This window comes from Dysidea avara, chromosome 11, assembly GCF_963678975.1.
Source record: "Dysidea avara chromosome 11, odDysAvar1.4, whole genome shotgun sequence".
In the NCBI taxonomy this organism is placed as follows: Eukaryota; Metazoa; Porifera; class Demospongiae; order Dictyoceratida; family Dysideidae; genus Dysidea; species Dysidea avara.
Window position 1 is genome coordinate 23,681,532 of NC_089282.1, and position 20,836 is coordinate 23,702,367.

At 36.2% G+C, this 20,836-nt stretch overlaps 1 protein-coding gene across 1 annotated transcript; it reads left to right on the forward strand.

The window, feature by feature from the left end:
- The first annotated feature begins 1,085 nt into the window (after positions 1-1,085).
- On the forward strand, positions 1,086-20,769 carry LOC136239007 (uncharacterized). The gene is made up of 3 exons (XM_066029742.1): positions 1,086-1,800; positions 18,127-20,339; positions 20,401-20,769. Exons 1-3 carry the CDS (start codon positions 1,189-1,191, stop codon positions 20,414-20,416), a joined length of 2,841 nt encoding a protein of 946 aa, XP_065885814.1. The 5' UTR covers positions 1,086-1,188; the 3' UTR covers positions 20,417-20,769.
- Positions 20,770-20,836: the final 67 nt, after the last annotated feature.

The following is a 20,836-nucleotide window of genomic DNA, read 5'->3' on the forward strand; positions in this document are numbered from 1 at the left end:
CTTATACTTACCAAATTCACCAATTTTTTTTCCTTTCTCCAACCAAAATTTTCTATTATACAGTAACGTATATACGGTACCACTCAACTGCAACATCGTACAAGTGATTTAAAACTTGCTAATATAAGGGTGTGGCATCCATTTTGCTCACAAGTATTCGTCCCGAATACTCACAAACAAAACAGTTGCCACATTCTTCAAATTAGCACGTTTTTAATCACTCACTCACACTCATGCAAGACAATGTGGTATTCAAGCGGAGTATAGTCAGTCAGGCAGTAGAAATTTCTCTATAAATATTTTTTATAAATTTAACTAACATTGCCAGTCTCACGTATCATGAGTTTGATTTCTGGTCAGTATTTTGTGTGACCTCCATGATCCCATACAATACTACCTAGTATATGATAAAACAGATCCCTATCTGCATGGCGTATAATCTTAAATAAGATGCACAATTTTATTTTGTGTATACAGGTAGCTTTCAACAAAATGTTCAACAGAATGTTTGGCGTGATTTCTTTAATGTTTCTTTGTTCTTACCCAATAATACAAGGATCAGCTGGTCAGATAAATGAGACAGTCATAACTGTCAGTCGTATTGGCCTTGACACGATGAAGTGTTGTGCTAAAGGAAAGTGTCCTTGTAGTGATTTTGTTCTAGCTCTAGAACAAGCATGCAACAATACTGAGATCAAGATAGCATCTAGCATAGATTTACTTCATAATGTGCAGTTTGGAAGTGTTTCAAATATCACCATCACGGGGTACAATAACCCAACTGTTAAGTGTGATAATAAAGGTGGTTTAGTGGGTAACTATTTTGGCAGCATTAAAATTCAGAATGTCACATTGGACAGATGTAATGAAATACTGATAGGCAACTTCACACATGTGTATATGATCAACTGCCATTTTCAGAACTTTAACAGCATCAACCTTACCTCCGATTCAAGTAGCTCAGTATGTATACATAGAGCCACCTTTACCTATGGTAGTGTCCATATTGAAGCAGCATCTGTTGAAATTGATAATTCTAACTTTCATGGCTCTACATCAGATGGTTTGGTTGTGTTTGGAAACTCTCACCGGTACTTGATTATCCCAATAACTATTAGTGGCTGTAATTTTACTAACAATTATGGTTACAGTGTGAAATGCATTGGATATGCTAGTACTAGTGAGTCAATGCCACAGCTAAAGATAATGTCTTCCAATTTTAGTAGCAATAGAAATTCTGCAGTTTTTCTTGAATTCAGCAATGTAACACTCTCACAAGATCTCATATTTTACAAAAATGTTGCTGTTGATTCAGATGGTGCGGCTATTAGTGCTCACAGTAGTAGAATAACTATGAATGGAGGATCATTTCTGTTTGATAGTAATGTAGCTGATAACAATGGAGGGGCAATTTTGTTGAATAGGTCATCTGTGTTTGTGAAGCAGGGATCAATTTTGTTCTCCAATAACACTGCTAACAATGGTGGGGCTGTTTATATACTTGGTTATATGCAACTGTATCATGGATCAGTTTTTTTCTGCAACAACACTGCTGAAAATGGAGGTGCTATTTATATAAATGGTTATGGAAATGTCACATATATTGACCAAACAGATTTAGCATTTATGGGTAATGATGCTTCATCAAATGGAGGAGCTGTTTTTGTTGATACATTAGAAAGTAGTAAAAATGATCAGTTAATTTTGTACTACTATGATTTGTTGATGAAGGCAAATTGTTCCAATAGTAACACTGCTAGTATGGTTGGTAACTGTGCTTACTTCAATGTCAGTTCCAAGGTATGTACCAATAATGTAACACTAAAGAACAAGCTGTTTTCTTCACCATTATGTAGAATGAACTTTAGCAACATTGTTGTGATCGTTAATAGTACTTATGATTACCGAAATTATCTAAGACAGTTTGAGTTTTCATTGCATGAATTACACTTTGATACAGTGATCACTGACTACTTTGATAACTTGCTTGGCCCAGTTAATGTTTCTGTTAATTGTGTTGGAACTTTGGAGAATACAAGTAATTATTATATTGATAGTCTTCATCATAACGTCACGTTGACCAATGACAGTATTGTTCGTTGTAATTTTATGGATGTTAATAGTGATTCACTTTATGTAACACTGCGTTTCTTTAAAAATTACGAATGGATTACAAATGTTAATGTGTCCATACAGTGGGGCCAGGGTGCAAACTGCAATAACGACATTGCACATATTAAATTACATCAAGGAGTTTGTGTCCTTTTGGATTGTGCAATCATAGCTGAAACTCACACTGACATTAACATACAAATTATGGGACTGCATTGCAACGAAAATTTTCTTTCATCATCTTCAGGTTATTGGTTCAGTAATGGTTACCAACATTACACCACAGTTTGTCCTAGTGGTTATTGTGACACTTCATTTAACATTATGTATTATAATGGAGAACCATTTCATGAACCATATCCAGATAGCAGTGTTCAATGTCTGACTCACTGGTCAGGCTTGGCATGTGGAGAATGTAACAGCAACAATTACTCTATCCAGTTTGATACCTCAGATTGTATTCCTTTAGATCGGTGCTTTGCAAAGTCATCACGGCTGCCTAATTTGGCACTGCTATTGTCTGTATCGTTCTTGTATTGGTGTCTGGTAATATCCTTCGTGTTTGTCTTGTTACATTTCCAGTTTGATGTTACTGCAGGATATGCCTATGGTGTCATTTTCTATTATAGTGTGTTGGAAGTAATTGTAAAGATGCTCATCAAGACTCAGTATATACACCAAAATTTTGTAAACATTAGTTTGCAAACGCTTCCATTCCTTTCAAATGTTGGATATTTGAAACCACCCTTTCTAAAATACTTACAATTATGTCTGGGTGGAGCCGAGACAATTGATCATGTGTTCATAAATTATATTCACCCTCTAATTGTTACATGTCTAGTAGCCATCATTTTCATAACAGCTAGGCGGTATGTAATAGTAGCTCGATTGATTGGCAGATATGTTAACAGTAAATCCATCTGTTTACTGTTGTTGCTTTCCTATAGTTCTGTCTGTTATACATCTGTGCAGCTGTTAAAGCCTCTGGCTGTTTTTGAAGGTTTAAGTAATAATATATGACAATGGCATACCTACTTATCTCCAACTGTACAATACTTTCATAATCGTCACATATTGTATGGTATCATAGCAATATTATGTGAGCTGACTATTGGAATTGGTTTGCCTCTTCTTTTACTATTTCAACGTTATCTGATTCGCTATTTTAACTTGAGGCTGATAGCAATCAAGCCAGTGATAGATCAACTACAAGGATGTTACAAAGAAGATTACCGCTGGTTTGCTGCATATTATCTGCTTTGTCGTCAAGTGATCTATGCTATTGATATAACATCTGATTTTGTGATTGTCACTTTCAACAAGTTCACTTATTACCCTCAGCTTGGACCTGATTATGTCAACAATGCACCAATCATGGTTATGGTGGCCATTTGCATTTTAATGTTAGTAATTCATCTTGGGCTTCAACCATACAGGAGAAAAGAATTGAATATTTTAGATGGAGTAATTTTGTTGACGTTACTATTTCTAATGGTGACTGGGGCCATCGATTATCAAGGAGTGGGTGGATGTGATGACAGAGTTACTGTGGTGCTTTTTATCACTCCCCTGCTAATTCTTGTTAACTACTTTGCACTTGGCAGTAAAATACGCTACATCTTAATACCTGCAAGTTGCATTGGTATAATGTGTATGGAGATCTTTATAACTTGGCATGCATATGCCAAATATTATCAGCCTTTTAGTTTCCAATTATTGTTTTATTATCTTTGGATGAAAAATATCTTTCATATCCTCATCCTGTTAACTTCTTTAATTTGCCTGATAGTGTATATCGTTTGGGAATTAAAGCGATGGTGCACAAGACATCACAGAAGAGATTATGCACTTATTAATAGACATGATGATGGACAAGATGAAGACGGTGATATTGATGATGGTTATGCCATTAACAGGTTAGTACAGCAACTGCATGTAAATTTACCATTTAAATTTTTGTTCTCTGTACATATGTAGGTTGGTAGCTGTGTGACTATATCAAGTAACAGAAGGACAAAACTAATTGTCTCTGTTAACTGCATGTGTATTTGTGTGTGATTACAGTACTAGTCATGTATAATTTAATTTGGTGCACATTTCATGAAGCTACTTATTAGGAATTGCTTTGTTAACATATTCTACTTTATCAAATGGTATACAGTAGAAGTACTGTTACATACATACAGCAAAACATCATTGTTAACTTAACATACTACGTTTAACAATCCTTTGTTAACATTGTAATAATAACTTTGTGTTAATATTACATGCATATAGTGTTACTTGTACAATTTTCTGTAATCTATTGCTGCTGCCAAGAAACTTAGTCTTCCATGGCCAGCCTCTTTTTTCCCTGTGGACCGCTTGCAGGAAAAAGTGACTGACCACGTGAGACTAGTAAAAGCTGTGGTCTCAACATGAGACCTCAGAGTAATGTACTATAGTCCATCATCAAAAGTATATGTGCAGTGTAAGGACACTTCTCAGGAAGCATGGATAGCGGAACACAGCAAGCACAAAGCTGTTCTCTAAGTGGTAACTCATCAAATGGTTTGATACATCATAGTCCTATTGTTTTATATGTCATCACTTCAAAAATGGGATAATCTGAGTCAAGAAAAAATGTCCGCAATTTTTCTGAACACAGGCAGATCATCATTTGCTGCTCAGGGTTGCCTTGACTGAGTAATACCAGACCACCAAGACAGGTTCTGGTCTATTAATTTTACCAGTAAAGCTGTATTACAATACAGAATTGGTACTTACATGATACACAACCACTAATGATGCAACATGTACAAGATAGGCTGCGATTATGTGCAAATACTGTACTCCAGTTGTCTGTGTATAAACAAATCAAGAATCTCTACAAAGTTTAATGATTACTTTGCCAAAATTGGAAAAGGCTGTTGTGCTTGTTCCCTGATGTGTACACTACAAATAAAATAACTGTGAGATATAAGCCCCAAGAACATTTGAATTCAAGAATATGCATTATATATATATTTGAATTCAAATTGCAAATGAATAATATTTATCAATAATACAAGTATACATGTGTTTGTTTCACACTATTATGTTAGTGCATGCACTTCCTGCTGTTCAGTAATTTAAAATGCAATATTCAGTCCATGTCAAATCACAAAAAGTAAACTGTATAGTCTAAGACATAATATCATACCATTCTGTCACCACTGCTAAATACTTACTGCTGCAGCTACATATACAAGGTCTCCACATTGGGTTTCCAGAGCCAGCCAAAAGGGTGCAAATACATTCTATATAATAATTGATCATGAGCAAGCATCAAGCACATTTTAGTACTATATGTGTGTAACTGATATATGGCACCACTCTTAGTCTGGCATGTATTCACTGCTGGGGACATCACCATTAATATTTTTGTATTGTTTTATTGGTATACAATGATGGAGTAACAGGTTAATTCCAGCTGACACGCACTGTTCTTTTAACAGAACATTTGATTGTTCTATTAGAGGATATCCAATTCAATCATTTAGCTAACTGTCATTCTTGAAACAATCAGTATTTTGAAGAATTCAAGCACTTTTCTCCACTCTTATATAATTCCTCTATGCCTGTCTTTAAGGTACACGTACATCTTGATTATGATAAAACATTTGAATTAAGGTATCTCCAAGCACCTCTTAAAACTAGAGCGGATTGCAGTTGTGAAATACCTAGCATTTTGTGCATATATATTATAGCGAGGTAGCTTAGAAAAATATATGCCTGCATGGGCTCCGGCCCTGTAAATTGTTACATGGCATCAATTATACTGAAATTTAATTTTCATATTTTATTGAAGTATATACTACGTACATAGCTATAGATGTTTGGCATTCAGTTTGTAAAGACTTGTCAAATGAAGGTAGAATAACTGCATGTGAGTAAGTTAACTCTTGCACATGTGTAGTCTATGGCTGTAACATTTTAAGTGTGCATGTTTGATCTAAAGGGTTAAACCCTGGTTCAAATACCTGTTACTGCATTATTAAAGCACGCTGAGGTAGTTAGTGAGCATGCATTTTAAGTGTTGGTAATAATTGCCATGGCCACTAACTCCATGGTCTAGTATCCCTTCCCTTGTAATTCTAGATCTAAACTACTGAGTTTTGTCATAGAACAATGATAAACCTTTTGTATTAGTTGGACTATATAACTGACACTGGGAATGTGAATGATGCCAAGTCCTCACAAGTTTTGAGTTTATAACAGGTCACAAAATTACTCACACTACATACTTGAAACAACTTAAAAGAGAACACTACTTTTCTGACCCTTATATTCTTAGCAGGGGTAGTGCAGCCAGCAAGAGAGTGGGAGTAATGGTAAGTTTGGAAATGAATAATAATGAGCTAGGATATGGATGCCATTTGGCTGGAGTCTGAGGACATGCTCTCCAGAAACATTTCAGAATATACTTAGAGCAAGAGATAGTATTTTAGACTATTCTCACTGTGTTGTTGCAGATAAATTATTAGCTACAGCTTTTTAAAAGAAACAATTATATAAATTATAATGTTCCTGTTAGGTCATGTATAACAGAATGCAAAATGAGATAAACCTGCCAGTTTTGGACAACGTTTTTTGTCAACTATACAGTGAAACCTGTGTGTTAGACTAAATAGTGACATCTTGGGACCAACAAAGTGTCCTCTGATTATCAAGGTGCCCTGATTTTCCAGGTCAGTTTACATTCTAAGGGATACTTTGGGACCATTACCAAGTGTTCAGATTACATAGGTGTCCTCATTTTCAAATGTCCTGATTAACAGGTTCTGCCATAACAAAAATTCTAGAGGTGACTGAAAGTACAACTATCATAATCATGATTGATAGTAACTTTTATATCACAATAATGATAGTTTCGTGATATTACTAGAAGTTATCAAAGACACTCAACCTCGCATATATGTATAATATAATTATACAAATCACACACCATGTATCTATTTTTCTAACACTGCAAAACTGTTATTGTGTTATTGCTGTATCACAGATGTTATAGTTGTTGTCCACACCTTCCTCAACTTCTTCAACATCATCATGTTTGCTTCTGAGTGGTTTCAATATTTCATAAACAGAATGATATTGTTACTTGATATTGCAGTATAGCTATATTATCAGTACGCCTTAGTGTGATGCCATTTTAGACCTGCTTTATACAGACAAGTACACAACAAAAATTTGGAATTTTCAACTAGAGTAGGGACCATAGCACATCGATAAAAAGTACTGAAACAAGTTGGAGTAGTGCATGATGTTAAATCACAGTAAAACAATAAGAAGTGTTATATCCCTACTGTGCTCAAGATACCATAATGGAAATGCACAGTAGGGATATAACACTTCTTATTGTTTTACTGTGATTTAACATCATGCACTACTCCAACTTGTTTCAGTACTTTTTATCGGTGGGCTATGGTCCCTACTCTAGTTGAAAATTCCAAATTTTTTTGTGTACTTGTTTGTTAACTTTTTTTGTAAATAATTTTATTATGACTGGTGAACCCACACATATCGCATCTGAAATGGCGTCGCGTGCCCCAGCTATATCAATTATTGCCTGAAAAGTGAAGTATCCATTATGCATGGTTGTCAGCTATGTTCAACCCGTTACACAGCATTTCGAATCAAGAACTTTCCGGAAGCACCTCTACAATCTATGAATACCAAAAGAAATGGTGCCGCACCCCAATTTTATTAATTATTGACTGAAAGTGAAGTATCCATTACGCTTCGCTGACGGCTATGTTCAACCCGTTACACAGCAATACGAATCAAGAACTGTTTGAAAAGCACCTCTGCAATCAAAGTAGCCACTATGAAAAATACGGACGATTTCCGTTTAGAAGGGAAGCCATCACGTGCTCATGCCAAATCGACACCTTTCCCTGTCAGCAAAGATGAATGGGACACAAAGGAGGACACTGGTAAGTCCATGAAGAATGCATTGTACGTACTGCGGTATGCCAAAAGGCACCTGTCGGGCCAAAGCGACATCGAACAGTGAAGAAATCAAGCCCGTAGCCTTAGCCGTTATCAAGTTATGCTTGTCTGAAGGTATCAGTCAGTTACTTACTTACTTACTCATGATCAGTCAGTAGAAAATTCTGTTGAATAAAAAAAAATTAAAATTCCGTAGCAACTTGTTGAAAGCGTTTCGGGTCAATCTGACAGCTTGTTTGGGCTTAGTTTTACTTCACCAATACTGCCTTATCGTCGTCAGGGAAAATTGAGGTTGGTTTTTGGGTGATGTTATTTCATGGGCCACGTCTACTCCTTTGTGGTCCCTACTATATGGTTACTATCATACTGTATGATAAAAGATTACAGATTTGTGTTGGCAAGATGATTGCTGTATATTATTGTACACCAGTCCATATCCTTCTTGTACACTTTTTCATATAGCTATACAAATAATTAAGCTTTAAAAGACTTTTTTTACAATTCACAGTATTGTGAAATATACAAAGAAATTAGACAGTATCAAAAAAGATACAACTAAATAATCGTTATAATTATTGCTCAACATCATAATTATCATGATAGTATGATTACAGAAGTATAAGGAAAAAAGAATCTTAAATTTGACTAGGGATCATAGAAATAAGTAAGGGATCACCTCAGCCCAACAGGTGCCTTTTGACATACATACAATGCACACATCATGGACTTACCTGTGTCCTCCTTTGTGTCCCACTGCTGACAGTGCAAGGTGTAGATTTGTGCTGGTAGCAATGCATAATGTTGATTTCTCTATGTTTGATGGGAATTGTCTGAGTTTTCCATTGTGACTGGATTTGCAGAGGTCCTTCTCCTAGTGTTCTTTTTCTGCAATGCTGTGTATCAGGCTGAAAATCGAAACATAATGGCCACTTCACTATTTTGATAATTGATATTGAGGAGTGCAATCACATTGTGCAATCATGTTTAGCTTCATGCCATTATTTCAGTATGAGATGAAAATATCAAGCCCATAGCCTTAGCCATTCTTGTCTGAAAACATCAGTCAGTCAGTCAGTCAGAAAATTACACTAAATATTATGTGACCGGGTTTGCAAAAAGGGGTATTCCGCATACATCCAATTTAGCAACTTTGACAATTCACAACTCAAGAGATTGGGAAAAGTTATTGCCTTGAAATTTGGTCAGTAGTGAGCACCAACATAGGTTAATGGATGGTGAACATTTCAGGCTTGTATCTTTCTTGAACACAAAGTTATGGTGTTCCAAGTTCATAGAATTGGATGTGTGTGGAAGACCCCATTTTGCAAATCCAGTCACATATGCTTTTAAAGTTTATGACAACTTTTTGGAAGCATTTCAGGTTGTACTCAAGGCACTTTTGGGCTTGATTATACCTAACCAATACTGTCAAGGAACCAGGAATACTGTGAGGCTGGTTTTAGGGTTAGCCAGAAAAGTCCAAATATTCATGATGTCTAATACAGTACTACCATACCATTATCATGATAGTTACTCACAATCATGATAATCGATTAATCACCACTATTGCTCATTTCTAAGAAATCATGAGCTATAGCATTGGCTGAAAACCTTTACAAAATTAGGCAGTCAGGATATTCCTGATATTCATACCTAAATCCCTACTGCTATCAGTCATACATAACACAATAATTATAACAGATGATTTTGAGCATTACAAGTACAACAATTAATAGACAAATTTCATAATAATGAAAAAATCAACCGTTGCCACTAGCAACCTAATTTTTATATTATTTGTAGGTGTCAATGTCTTAAGTCACCTCTCCAAGTTTTTAAAAGGATAGCATATATAAGTCATGAGGTATGACATTTTGAAGTTGTAATTTTCCCATACATTGTCAATGACATGCAGGGGCAACACGTACAGTTGCCCCTTCTTGGTAATCACACAAATCATGGGATTCAAAGAATGTCATATCTTATGACCTATATATACTATCCATTTAAAACTTGGAGAGATTATTGTTGACATTCACACTTACAAAGTATGTAAAAATAATCGAGATATATGTACTTTTGAATTTTTGGTCTTTGCATATGTTGAAATACCTCATTTTTGTGATTGCCCAGAAGGGGCAACTGTAGCCCTCTCACATAGATATGCATAGGAAAACCACAAATTTCAAAATGTCATCTTATGACATATATATGCTATCCTTTCAAAATTTGGAGAAGTTACTTTAGACATCATCACCTAAAAATAATGGGAATTTCAGGTTGCTAGAGGCAATGATTATCAATCAGTACGGTAGTACTGTTTAAGTAGGAATCCCCTGAAACGACGCGTGCCGCCAAAAATATCGACTTTTAAAAACTAGCTTAGAAACTTCTTACGCGACGAAAATCACCTTTACAGAATAATATTAGTCCATCTAGCATCAAATGTAGCATTAAAAACAAGAAAACGCTTACTGGCGGCCGGCAATATAGAATTTTTTTAAATCGTCAAAACTCGAAATTTCATCTCACTGTCTCACTCACTCACTCACTCACTCACTCACTCACTCACTCACTCACTCACTCACTCACTCACTCACTCACTCACTCACTCACTCACTCACTCACTCACTCACTCACTCACTCACTCACTCACTACAGTCGCAAGCCTAGAGTCCAAAAGAAGCAGCGCACGGTCACCATTCTACGCCACTACAACAAACTCACCGGTATACCGGTGGGATGTGCCTTTTGGGGTTCCAACGAGTGTACGCCCTGTGCGCCTTGTCTTTTCTTTTATCTTCAGTCAGGTTGCTTGTCTTCTTCATCCAACAAAACCATATCAAGGCGTTAATTTTCCATATCAACACTTTCTTTAAGCAGCATAATAGACGCCACACTAAATTATTTAAGACACTTAGACTACGCTACCGTACGGAGGTACTGGTACTCCACGATAGGTCACAACATCATGCCCATTCTTTATTCTACGTATTATTGATCGAGACCACAATGGGCACGCCCATTTTACGCTAGCTGTATTTGTGACCACACACCTTCAATTAGAGCCAACTAACTTAAATAATTAACATTCCATGCATTCATTGGTATGACAAATATTGTGCTATTTTTCAGGGTCATTTTAGTGTAAACCCCACCTCAATCGGTGGTTCCTATCAAAAGATATAAGCAAAAGAAGTTGACAGTGTGATGATTTTGTGTACAGTATTTTCAATGCTTTTTATGTATATCGCATGGCACCAAACACAATATTCAAAGTGTCATCAATCTAGATAGGAAACTATTAATAACACGAAATTTTCACCACATATCTATTTCATGGAGAACAGCATATGAGCTAGGTAAAACCTCTCAAGAGTGGCCACTTCTTTGTAGACTGACCACTCAGAATATGACATGAATAAAGCAAGTGATTCACAAATAAAACTGTGTGTATTGTGTAATACTAAGTATATACAGGTACCCAATGCATTTTCAGGGTTAGCTAACTAGAAAAATCAGTAATTATTATATAACATGGCAAGTACTGGCATCACAAGTCACAATTAACAAATACTTCGGAAACATGACAATCAGATAACAAAATGTAAGACCAATGTTATATTAAAAATAGATTTGTTTGGACACTGTTCAGCTTTATTTATCACATTGTAAGCAATAAGGATGATAATTATTATATAACACAATGACATCACTACACTATAAAGAGAAATTATAAATATTTTCTGAGCAAAATCACAACCACTGAAGCTACTATAAAATGGATCAAAACAGCAGTAAATACACCAGAATATGACAACAGGTAAGTGTGAAGCTATAAGGTTGGTATCACATGCCAGTCTCCACTTTTGAAAATATTATGCTCAACCTTGAACCATATATTGCAATTCCGCGCAAGACAACAAATTACTCACCTTCAAACTATACTTGCATCGATGCAGAGGGATGCCTTGAAGTCCCGGGTGATTGTAATGCTGAATTCTGAACAGTGTTAGATGGCGATTTACCTTTTAAAGGGCCATATTTTCGTCGTAATCCAACTTCAGTCGTCCTCCAATCAAAAAACACATGGCGGATGTGAATCAATCTCGTTATGTATGTACAGACTTGCTCAACCACAAAATTACGCAATACAGGAAACTGGGTTGTCACGTGATCACCGCACAAGCCGTTTTGTGGTCAACAAGTTTTCTGCGTAACAATGACGATTGAACAAAGGGCCACTCACGCTATGAAATTTCGTACAACCACACAGAAATTAATTTCGAAATTTAAAATTTGGAGTAAAATCCGAAATTTTTGACACGGACTTTTTTATTAGCGCACGCCCCGTAATCGCAACATCATTTGTTTTCCCAAGTCTATGCAAGCTATTACATAATAGAAATCTTTTACGTGTTGTACATAATATTATAAGGCATCGCAGAAACCAAAATTCTGTAGTGTATTCATTTTTTTACTGCTTCAGTGAAATTTACAGCTCAGATTTCAGTCTTTATAGGCATAGCAGATTTCAGTGGACCTCACAAGGAACAACTGATTTGTTTGCAGCTTTAGTATATTAATAGCTAACATTCATTCAAGAGGTATGCAAGCTATATAAATTTAGCTATACTGGATTTTGTATCTGTGTATGGTAGCTTTCACCTAGGGAAGTGCATGGGCTGTTAGCTTAAATTGGCTATTTATAAATGTGAAATTTAAAAAAAAACTGAAGCTAGCTATGTACAATTCCTTTTATTTTACATCCAGCACTGAGCATGCACTTGTGACAGTCATACCACTCTGTGCTGACATAAGCAGCATGTCTTTATAATTATATAATGAGAATAGGCTTAATTTTGTGGTTGTTATTATAATTATAAGGCAGTATGTAACCTCATTTATGGCTCTATATAATTCTACATATGTACGTATACTGCATGTGCCAACTAAGGTACCTATACTGTAGCTAGCTATGAGTATATATTGGTGTTTTCATTAATTTAATGGTACTGTGATACCTTTGTGTATGCATACAAGTAGTGTATAAATATTAATTTTAGTCGTGCAGTAATTAACTCTGGGTGGTCTAAAAGTACAAGGGGATGACCAGGGTGTACAGCATATTTAATATCATGACTAGAAAATGGAATTTTGACTGAATTTTTAGTGGTTAGAAAAAGAAGATTGACGAGTAATATGAGAGCACAGGTGAATCGAAGTTATTTATAGACTATGTCCAGTCTGTTTAGGCCACTCCAAATAAATTCTGTTTCCCGTCCACCGCCCGCATCTAGTTACTGTCAGCTCTAAATATTCCATTATTCCGTATTCTTCCATTATTTTCCGGTTATTGTTGCATACTGACAGGCTCACTTGAAACCATGTCAGCTCAGGTGTCAGCAGTGCTATCAAGTTGGTTCAAACTTCACATTTGTGCCAATTTTGTAACTTAAAAAGGAAGGAACAAGCTTAAGCATGCTTTTATGCAGTTTTTTATTGTTGTGCCAGGCAAATAATGGCTTGAAAAGCTGCCAATCTTATAATGAAGTAATGGAAATGGACCGCCTACCCGCATGCAAATATGCTTGAGTCCAGGACGGGAAACAGAGAGGTGGCCTTGCAACCAGATGATGGAGGAACGATGGTGTTTTGTGAGCAATGTCAAGAATGGTTTCACCAAGACAAATGCATATCTCCAAATGATGAAGTTAAAGAAGATGCTGACTGGTTCTGCGAACAATGTAGACAATAATGTATTGTGGCTATATATAGCTAATGCTGTTTGTCACTTACCTGTTATCTGTTAGCTACTGCCTGGATTTACATAATTGCAACACAAAAAGGTAGTATTAAGTTTATTTGAAACTTCAGTAATTAATTTTGAAATTTCAAGCTCACACCTTGAACTTTTTACGAAAATCTGAGAAATTTCAAATTTCGTACGCGATTTTGAGCGCGAGTGGCCCCTTGCGTTTGTGAGCACTCGTGCATGATACTACTTCGCTCGTCCAACAGTTCAGATTTTCTATCTTATTTGGCGGGAAACTCTACAAGCAGCTACAAGTACTGGAAGTGGTCTGAAAGGTAACAGAGTGATGCATCTTTAGTGTAAGTTTCATACGCGTGCTTGCTATCCTTGGAGAGTTATGCTGGCTTGAATTCCGCCGGCTTTAAAACCGTTTATCTCGAAACTTCTAATGTGCGATTTGGATCGTTTTTCCAAAATCCAGTCGCATATTATAAAATTATGAACTCTTGGTAGCAGCTTAATTAGTGTAGAGAATGTGTATATTGCCATCATTGCATTTTGTGAAACTGACTCAGCAGTTTGCATCCCTATAAATGTTCAGCCTCAGTCTCTCAAACTCAATGAACTGTTTGAATTAGTCTAGGTATTGAAGCAGTGACCACATATCAACAGAGGGTTTATTCAATGGAATACTTGGGGAAGGCTGAATAACTGCTGTAACGATATTCACTTACCTGTTATGAAGTGATGAAGAACAATGTTTGTTATTTAAAAATGGCAATTGATTCGATGCTTATACTTGCCAAATTCACCAAAATTTTCTCCTTTCTGCTACCAAAATTTTCTATTATATAGTAAGTACAGTACCACTCAAACAACATCGTACAAGTGATTTAAAAACTTTCTAACTGAAGGGCATGGCACTTATTTTGCTCGCAAATATTCATCCCGAATACTCACCAGCAAAACAGGTGCCACACTCTTTAAAGTAGCAAGTTTTTAATCACTCACACACATGCAAGATGATGTAGTATTTGAGCAGAGTATAGTCAGTCAGGCAGTCAGTGTTGGGGGTAACGTGTTACTTATGTAGCGAGTTATGTAATGATTATTACTTTTGTAGGCGTTACTCAGTGGATTACTAACGAGATTACAGTAACTTCGTTACTTGTAGTAGTAATATTATGCAATATTAGACTTCGTTACAGTAACTATATTACTTAGGTAACATGTTACATTTGTAAGTAAAGTTACTTGAGTTATATTACCTGTTTTTATAGCGTATTTAGTTATATTAGTTAGTTACCAGCCACAAGAAGTGTTATATCCCTAGTATCCCTACTGTGCATTTCCATTATGGTATCTTGAGCACAGTAGGGATATAACACTTCTTAGTTGTTTTACTGTGATTTAATATCATGGACTACTCCAACTTGTTTCAGTACTTTTTAGTGATGTGCTATGGTCCCTACTCTAGTCGAAAATTCCAAATTTTCTATGCACTTGTTTGTTAACTTTTTTTGTAAATAATTATTATGACTGGTGAACCCACGCATACCACATCTTGAAATGGCGCCGCGCGCCCCAGCTATATCATTAATTTTATTGTCTAAAAAGTGAAGTAACCCTTACGCTTCGTTGTCAGCTATGTTAAACCCGTTACACAGCATTTTTCAAGAACTGTTCGAAATGCACCTCTGCAATCCACGCATATACTAAAAGACAGAAATGGTGCCGCGCGCCCCAGTTATATTACTTATTGTCTGAAAAGCGAAGTATCCATTACGCTTCGTTGTCCGCTATGTTCGACCCGTTACAGAGCAGTACAAATCAAGAACTGTTCGAGAAGCACCTCTGCAATCAAAATAGCTGCTACGGAAAATACGGACGATTTCCGTTACGAAGGGAAGCCATCACGTGCTACCACCAAGTCGACACTTTCGCTGTCAGCAAACATGAATGGGACACAAAGGAGGACACTGGTAAGTCCATGAATAATGTATTGTACATACTGCGGTATGCCAAAAGGCACCAGTCAGGCCGAAGCGACGTCAAACAGTGAAAAAATCAAGCCCGCCGTAGCCGTAGCCGTAGCCGTAGCCGTAGCCGTTATCAAGTTACGCTTGTCTGAAGGCATCAGGCAGTCAGTCAATCAGTCAGTAGAAAATTCTGTTAAAATTTTTAAAATTCCGTAGCAACTTGTTGAAAGCGTTTCGGGTTGATCTGAAAGTTTTTTTGGGCTTAGTTTTACGTAATTATAATGCACCTATCAATGTTAAGCCCCACTATCCCCCTCCCGGGCTTACTAAGGGATTAGTGGGGGATTTTCGCCGATTTGATCAGAAATTTTGCCCCACTAGTGGGGCATTTGACCGTTCGAAATTTTAGGCGTTTGCTTTAGCTTGCCGGCGAGCTATGAAAATTAATCTGTTTCCTAAAGTTTATTCCAGCGATACTACATGGAGATTTGACCACTAGTTGTTCCCCAGTGGGTGGAGAATTTGATTTTTCAAAAAGTCAAATCCCCACCATTTCCCCCACTACGCCCGGGAGGGGTAGGTGGGGGATAACATTGATAGGTGCATAACCAATACTGCCTCATCGTCGTAAGGGAAAATTGAGGCTGTTTTGGGTGATATTATTCCGTGGGCCACGCCTACTCCTTTGTGGTCCCTACTTTACAGTAACTATTGTACTGTATGATTATAATTACTTTATTTTTTGGGTAATATGTAACTGTAGCTAAATAGTTCTGTTGCAAGTAATATGTAACGAGTTACCTTTAAAAAGTAACTGTCCCAACACTGCAGGCAGTAGTTAAATAAATTTCTATTGAAAGCATTTTGGATCATTTTGAAGGCACTTTTGGGTTTAGCTAACATTGCCAGACTCACGTATTGTGAGTCTGATTTCTGGACAGTATTTTTGTGACCTCCATGATCCCTAATATACAGTACTAGCTACCTATAGTGTATGATAAAACAGATCCCTATTTGCATGGTGTATAATCTTAATTTGTATGTAATGAGATGTACAATTTTATTTTGTGTATACAGGTAGCTTCAACAAAATGTTTGGCGTGATTTCTTTAATGTTTCTTTGTTCCTACCCAATAATACAAGGATCAGCTGGTCAGAAAAATGAGAAAGTCATAACTGTCGGTCATATTGGTCTTGACACCATGAAGTGTTGTGCTAAAGGAAAGTGTCCTTGTAGTGATCTTGCTCTAGCTCTAGAACAAGCATGCAATAATACTGAGATCAAGATAACATCTAGCATACATTTACTTCATAACGTGCAGTTTGGAAGTGTTTCAAATATCACCATCAAGGGGTACAATAACCCAACTGTTAAGTGTGATAATAAAGGCGGTTTAGTGGGTAACCATTTTGGCAGCATTAGAATTCAGAATGTCACATTGGACAGATGTAATGAAATACTGATAGGTAACTTCGCACATGTGTATATGATTAACTGCCATTTTCAGAACTTTAACAGCATCAATCTTACCTCCGATTCAAGTAGCTCAGTATGTATACATAGAGCCATCTTTACCTATGGTAGTGTCTATATTGAAGCAGCATCTGTTGATATTGATAATTCTAACTTTCATGACTCTACATCAGATGCATTGGTAATGTTTGGAAACTCTCACCGGTACTTGATTATCCCAATAACTATTAGTGGCTGTAATTTTACTAACAATTCTGGTTACAGTGTGAAATGCATTGGATATGCTAGTACTAGTGAGTCAATGCCACAGCTAAAGATAATGTCTTCCAATTTTATTAGCAATAAAAATTCTGCAGTTTATCTTGAATTCAGTAATGTATCTCTCTCGCAAGATCTCATATTTCACAAAAATGTTGCTGTTGATTCAGATGGTGCAGCTATTAGTGCTCACAGTAGTACAGTAACTATGAATGGAGGAACATTTCTGTTTGATAGTAATGTAGCTGATAACAATGGAGGGGCAATTTTATTGAATAGGTCATCTGTGTTTGTGAAGCAGGGATCAATTTTGTTCTCCAACAACACTGCTAACAATGGTGGGGCTGTTTATATAAGCGGTTACAGCAATGTCACCTATATCAATCAAACAGATTTAGCATTTACAGGCAATGGTGCCTCATCAAGTGGAGGAGCTGTTTTTGTTGATACATTAGAAAGTAGTAAAAATGATCAGTTAATTTTCTATTACTATGATCTGTTGATGAAGGCAAATTGTTCCAATAGTAACACTGCTAGTATGGTTGGTAACTGCTTACTTCAATGTCAGTTCCAAGGTATGTACCAATAATGTTACACCATTAAAGAACAAACTTTTTTCTTCGTCGTTATGTAGAATGAACTTTAGCAATATTGCTGTGATCGTTAACAGTACTCTTGATTACCAAAATAATCAAAAACGATTTGAGTTTTCGTTGCATGAATTACACTTTGATGTAGTGATTACTGACTACTTTGATAACTTGCTTGGCCCAGTTAATGTTTCTGTCAATTGTGTAGGAACTTTGGAGAATACAAGTAATTATTATATTGATAGTCTTCATCATAACGTCACCTTAACTAATGACAGTATTGTTCGTTGCGGTTTTATGAATGCTAGTAGTGACTCACTTTTTGTAACACTGTATTTCTCCAAAAATAAGAAATGGATTACAAACGTTGATGTGCCCATTCACTGGGGCCAGGATGCAAACTGCAATACTGACATTGCACATATTTTATTACATCAAGGAGTTTGTGTGCTTTTGGATTGTGCAATCATAAGTGCGATCATAGAGGAAGCTGCAATTTTTGACATCCATATTATGGGACTGCATTGTGATTGTGGTGGTCTTTCAATATCTTCAGGTTATTGGTTCAGTAATGGTTACCAACATTACATCATGGACTGTCCTAGTGGTCATTGTAACACTTCATTTAACATCATGTATTATAATGGAGAACTATTTCATGAATCATATCCAGATAGCAGTGTTCAATGTCTGACTCACTGGTCAGGCTTGGCATGTGGAGAATGTTACAGCAACAATTACTCTATTCAGTTTGATACCTCCGATTGTATTCCTTTAGATCAGTGTTTTAAGTCATCATGGCTGCCTAACTTGGCACTACTGCTGTCTTCATCATTCTTGTATTGGTGTCTGGTAATATCCTTCGTGTTTGTCTTGTTACATTTCCAGTTTGATGTTACTGCAGGATATGCCTATGGTGTCATTTTCTATTATAGTGTGTTGGAAGTAATTGTAAAGATGCTCATCAAGAGTCAATACATAAAGCAAAATTTTGTAGACATTAGTTTACAAGCACTTCCTTTCCTTTCAAATGTTGGATATTTGAAACCACCCTTTCTGAAATACTTACAATTATGTCTGGGTGGAGCTGAGACAATTGATCATGTGTTCATAAATTATATTCACCCTCTAATTGTTACATGTCTAGTAGCCATCATTTTCATAACAGCCAGGCGGTATGTAATAGTAGCTCGATTGATTGGCAGATATGTCAATAGTAAATCCATCTGTTTACTGTTGTTGTTTTCCTATAGTTCTGTCTGTTATACATCTGTGCAGTTGTTAAAGCCTTTGGCTGTTTTTGAAGGTTTAAGTAATAACATACAATGGCATACCTACTTATCTCCAACCGTACAATACTTTCATGATCGTCACATATTGTATGGTATCATGGCAATATTATGTGAGCTGATTATTGGAATTGGTTTGCCTCTTCTTTTACTATTTCAACGTTATCTGATTCGCTATTTTAACTTGAGGTTGATAGCGATCAAGCCAGTAATAGATCAACTACAGGGATGTTACAGAGAAGATTACCGATGGTTTGCTGCGTATTATTTACTTTGTCGTCAAGTGATCTATGCCATTGATATAACATCTGATTTTGTGTTTGTCACTTTCAAAAAGTTTGCTCATGATTATGTCAAAAATGCACCAATCATGGTTACGGTGGCTCTTTGCATTTTGATGTTAGTAATTCATCTCAGGCTTCAACCTTACAAAAGAAAAGGTTTGAATATTTTAGATGGAGTAATTTTGTTGACTCTACTATTTCTAATGGTGACTGGGGCCATCGATTATCAAGGAATGGGTGGATGTGATGACGGAGTTACTATGGTGCTTTTTATCACTCCCCTGCTAATTCTTGTTAACTACTTGGCACTTGGCAATATAATTCGATACATCTTGATACCTGCAAGTTGCATTGGTATAATGTGTATGGAGATCTTTATAACTTGGCATACTCATTACAAAGATCAGCCTTTTAATTTCCAGTTACTGTTTTATGCGCTTTGGATGATGAATATCTTTCATATTCTTATCCTGTTAACTTCGTTAATTTGCCTGATAGTGTATATTGTTTGGGAATTAAAGCGATGGTGCACAAGACATCACAGAAGAGATTATGCACTTATTAATAGACATGATGATGGACAAGATGAAGACAGTGATATCGATGATGGTTATGCCATTACCAGGTTAGTACAGCAACTTCTTGTATATTCACCATTTAATTTTTTGTTCTCTGTACATATGTAGGTTGGTAGCTGTGTGACTATATCAAGTAACAGAAAGACAAAATTCCTTGATGTCACTAGTTGTCTCTGTTAACATGCATGTGTATTTGTGTGTGATTACAGTACTTAATTGGTATGTATACTTTAATTTGGTGCACATTTCATGGAGCTACTTATTATAATTAGGACTTGCTTTGTTAACATATTCTACATTATCAAATGATATACAGTAGTACTGTTACATACATATAGCAAAACATCATAGTTTACTTAACATACTACGTTTAACAATCCTTTGTTAACATTGTATTAACAACTTTGTGTTAATATTACATGCATATAGCTGAGTGTTACTTGTACAATTTTCTGTAAATCTATTACTGCTGCCAATGAGAGGTTATAGTCAAGAAACTTAGTCTTCCATGGCCAGTCCCTTTTTTCTTGTGGACCGCTTGCAG

What these genes read in the sequence shown, in the direction of transcription:
- LOC136239007 (XM_066029742.1), top strand. Translation starts at nt 1,189, where the DNA reads ATGCCACAGCTAAAGATAATGTCTTCCAATTTTAGTAGCAATAGAAAT. An exon ending in ACTTCAATGTCAGTTCCAAG is followed by an intron (nt 1,801 to 18,126) that starts GTATGTACCAAT and finishes GTCAGTTCCAAG; the next exon opens with GTATGTACCAATAATGTTAC.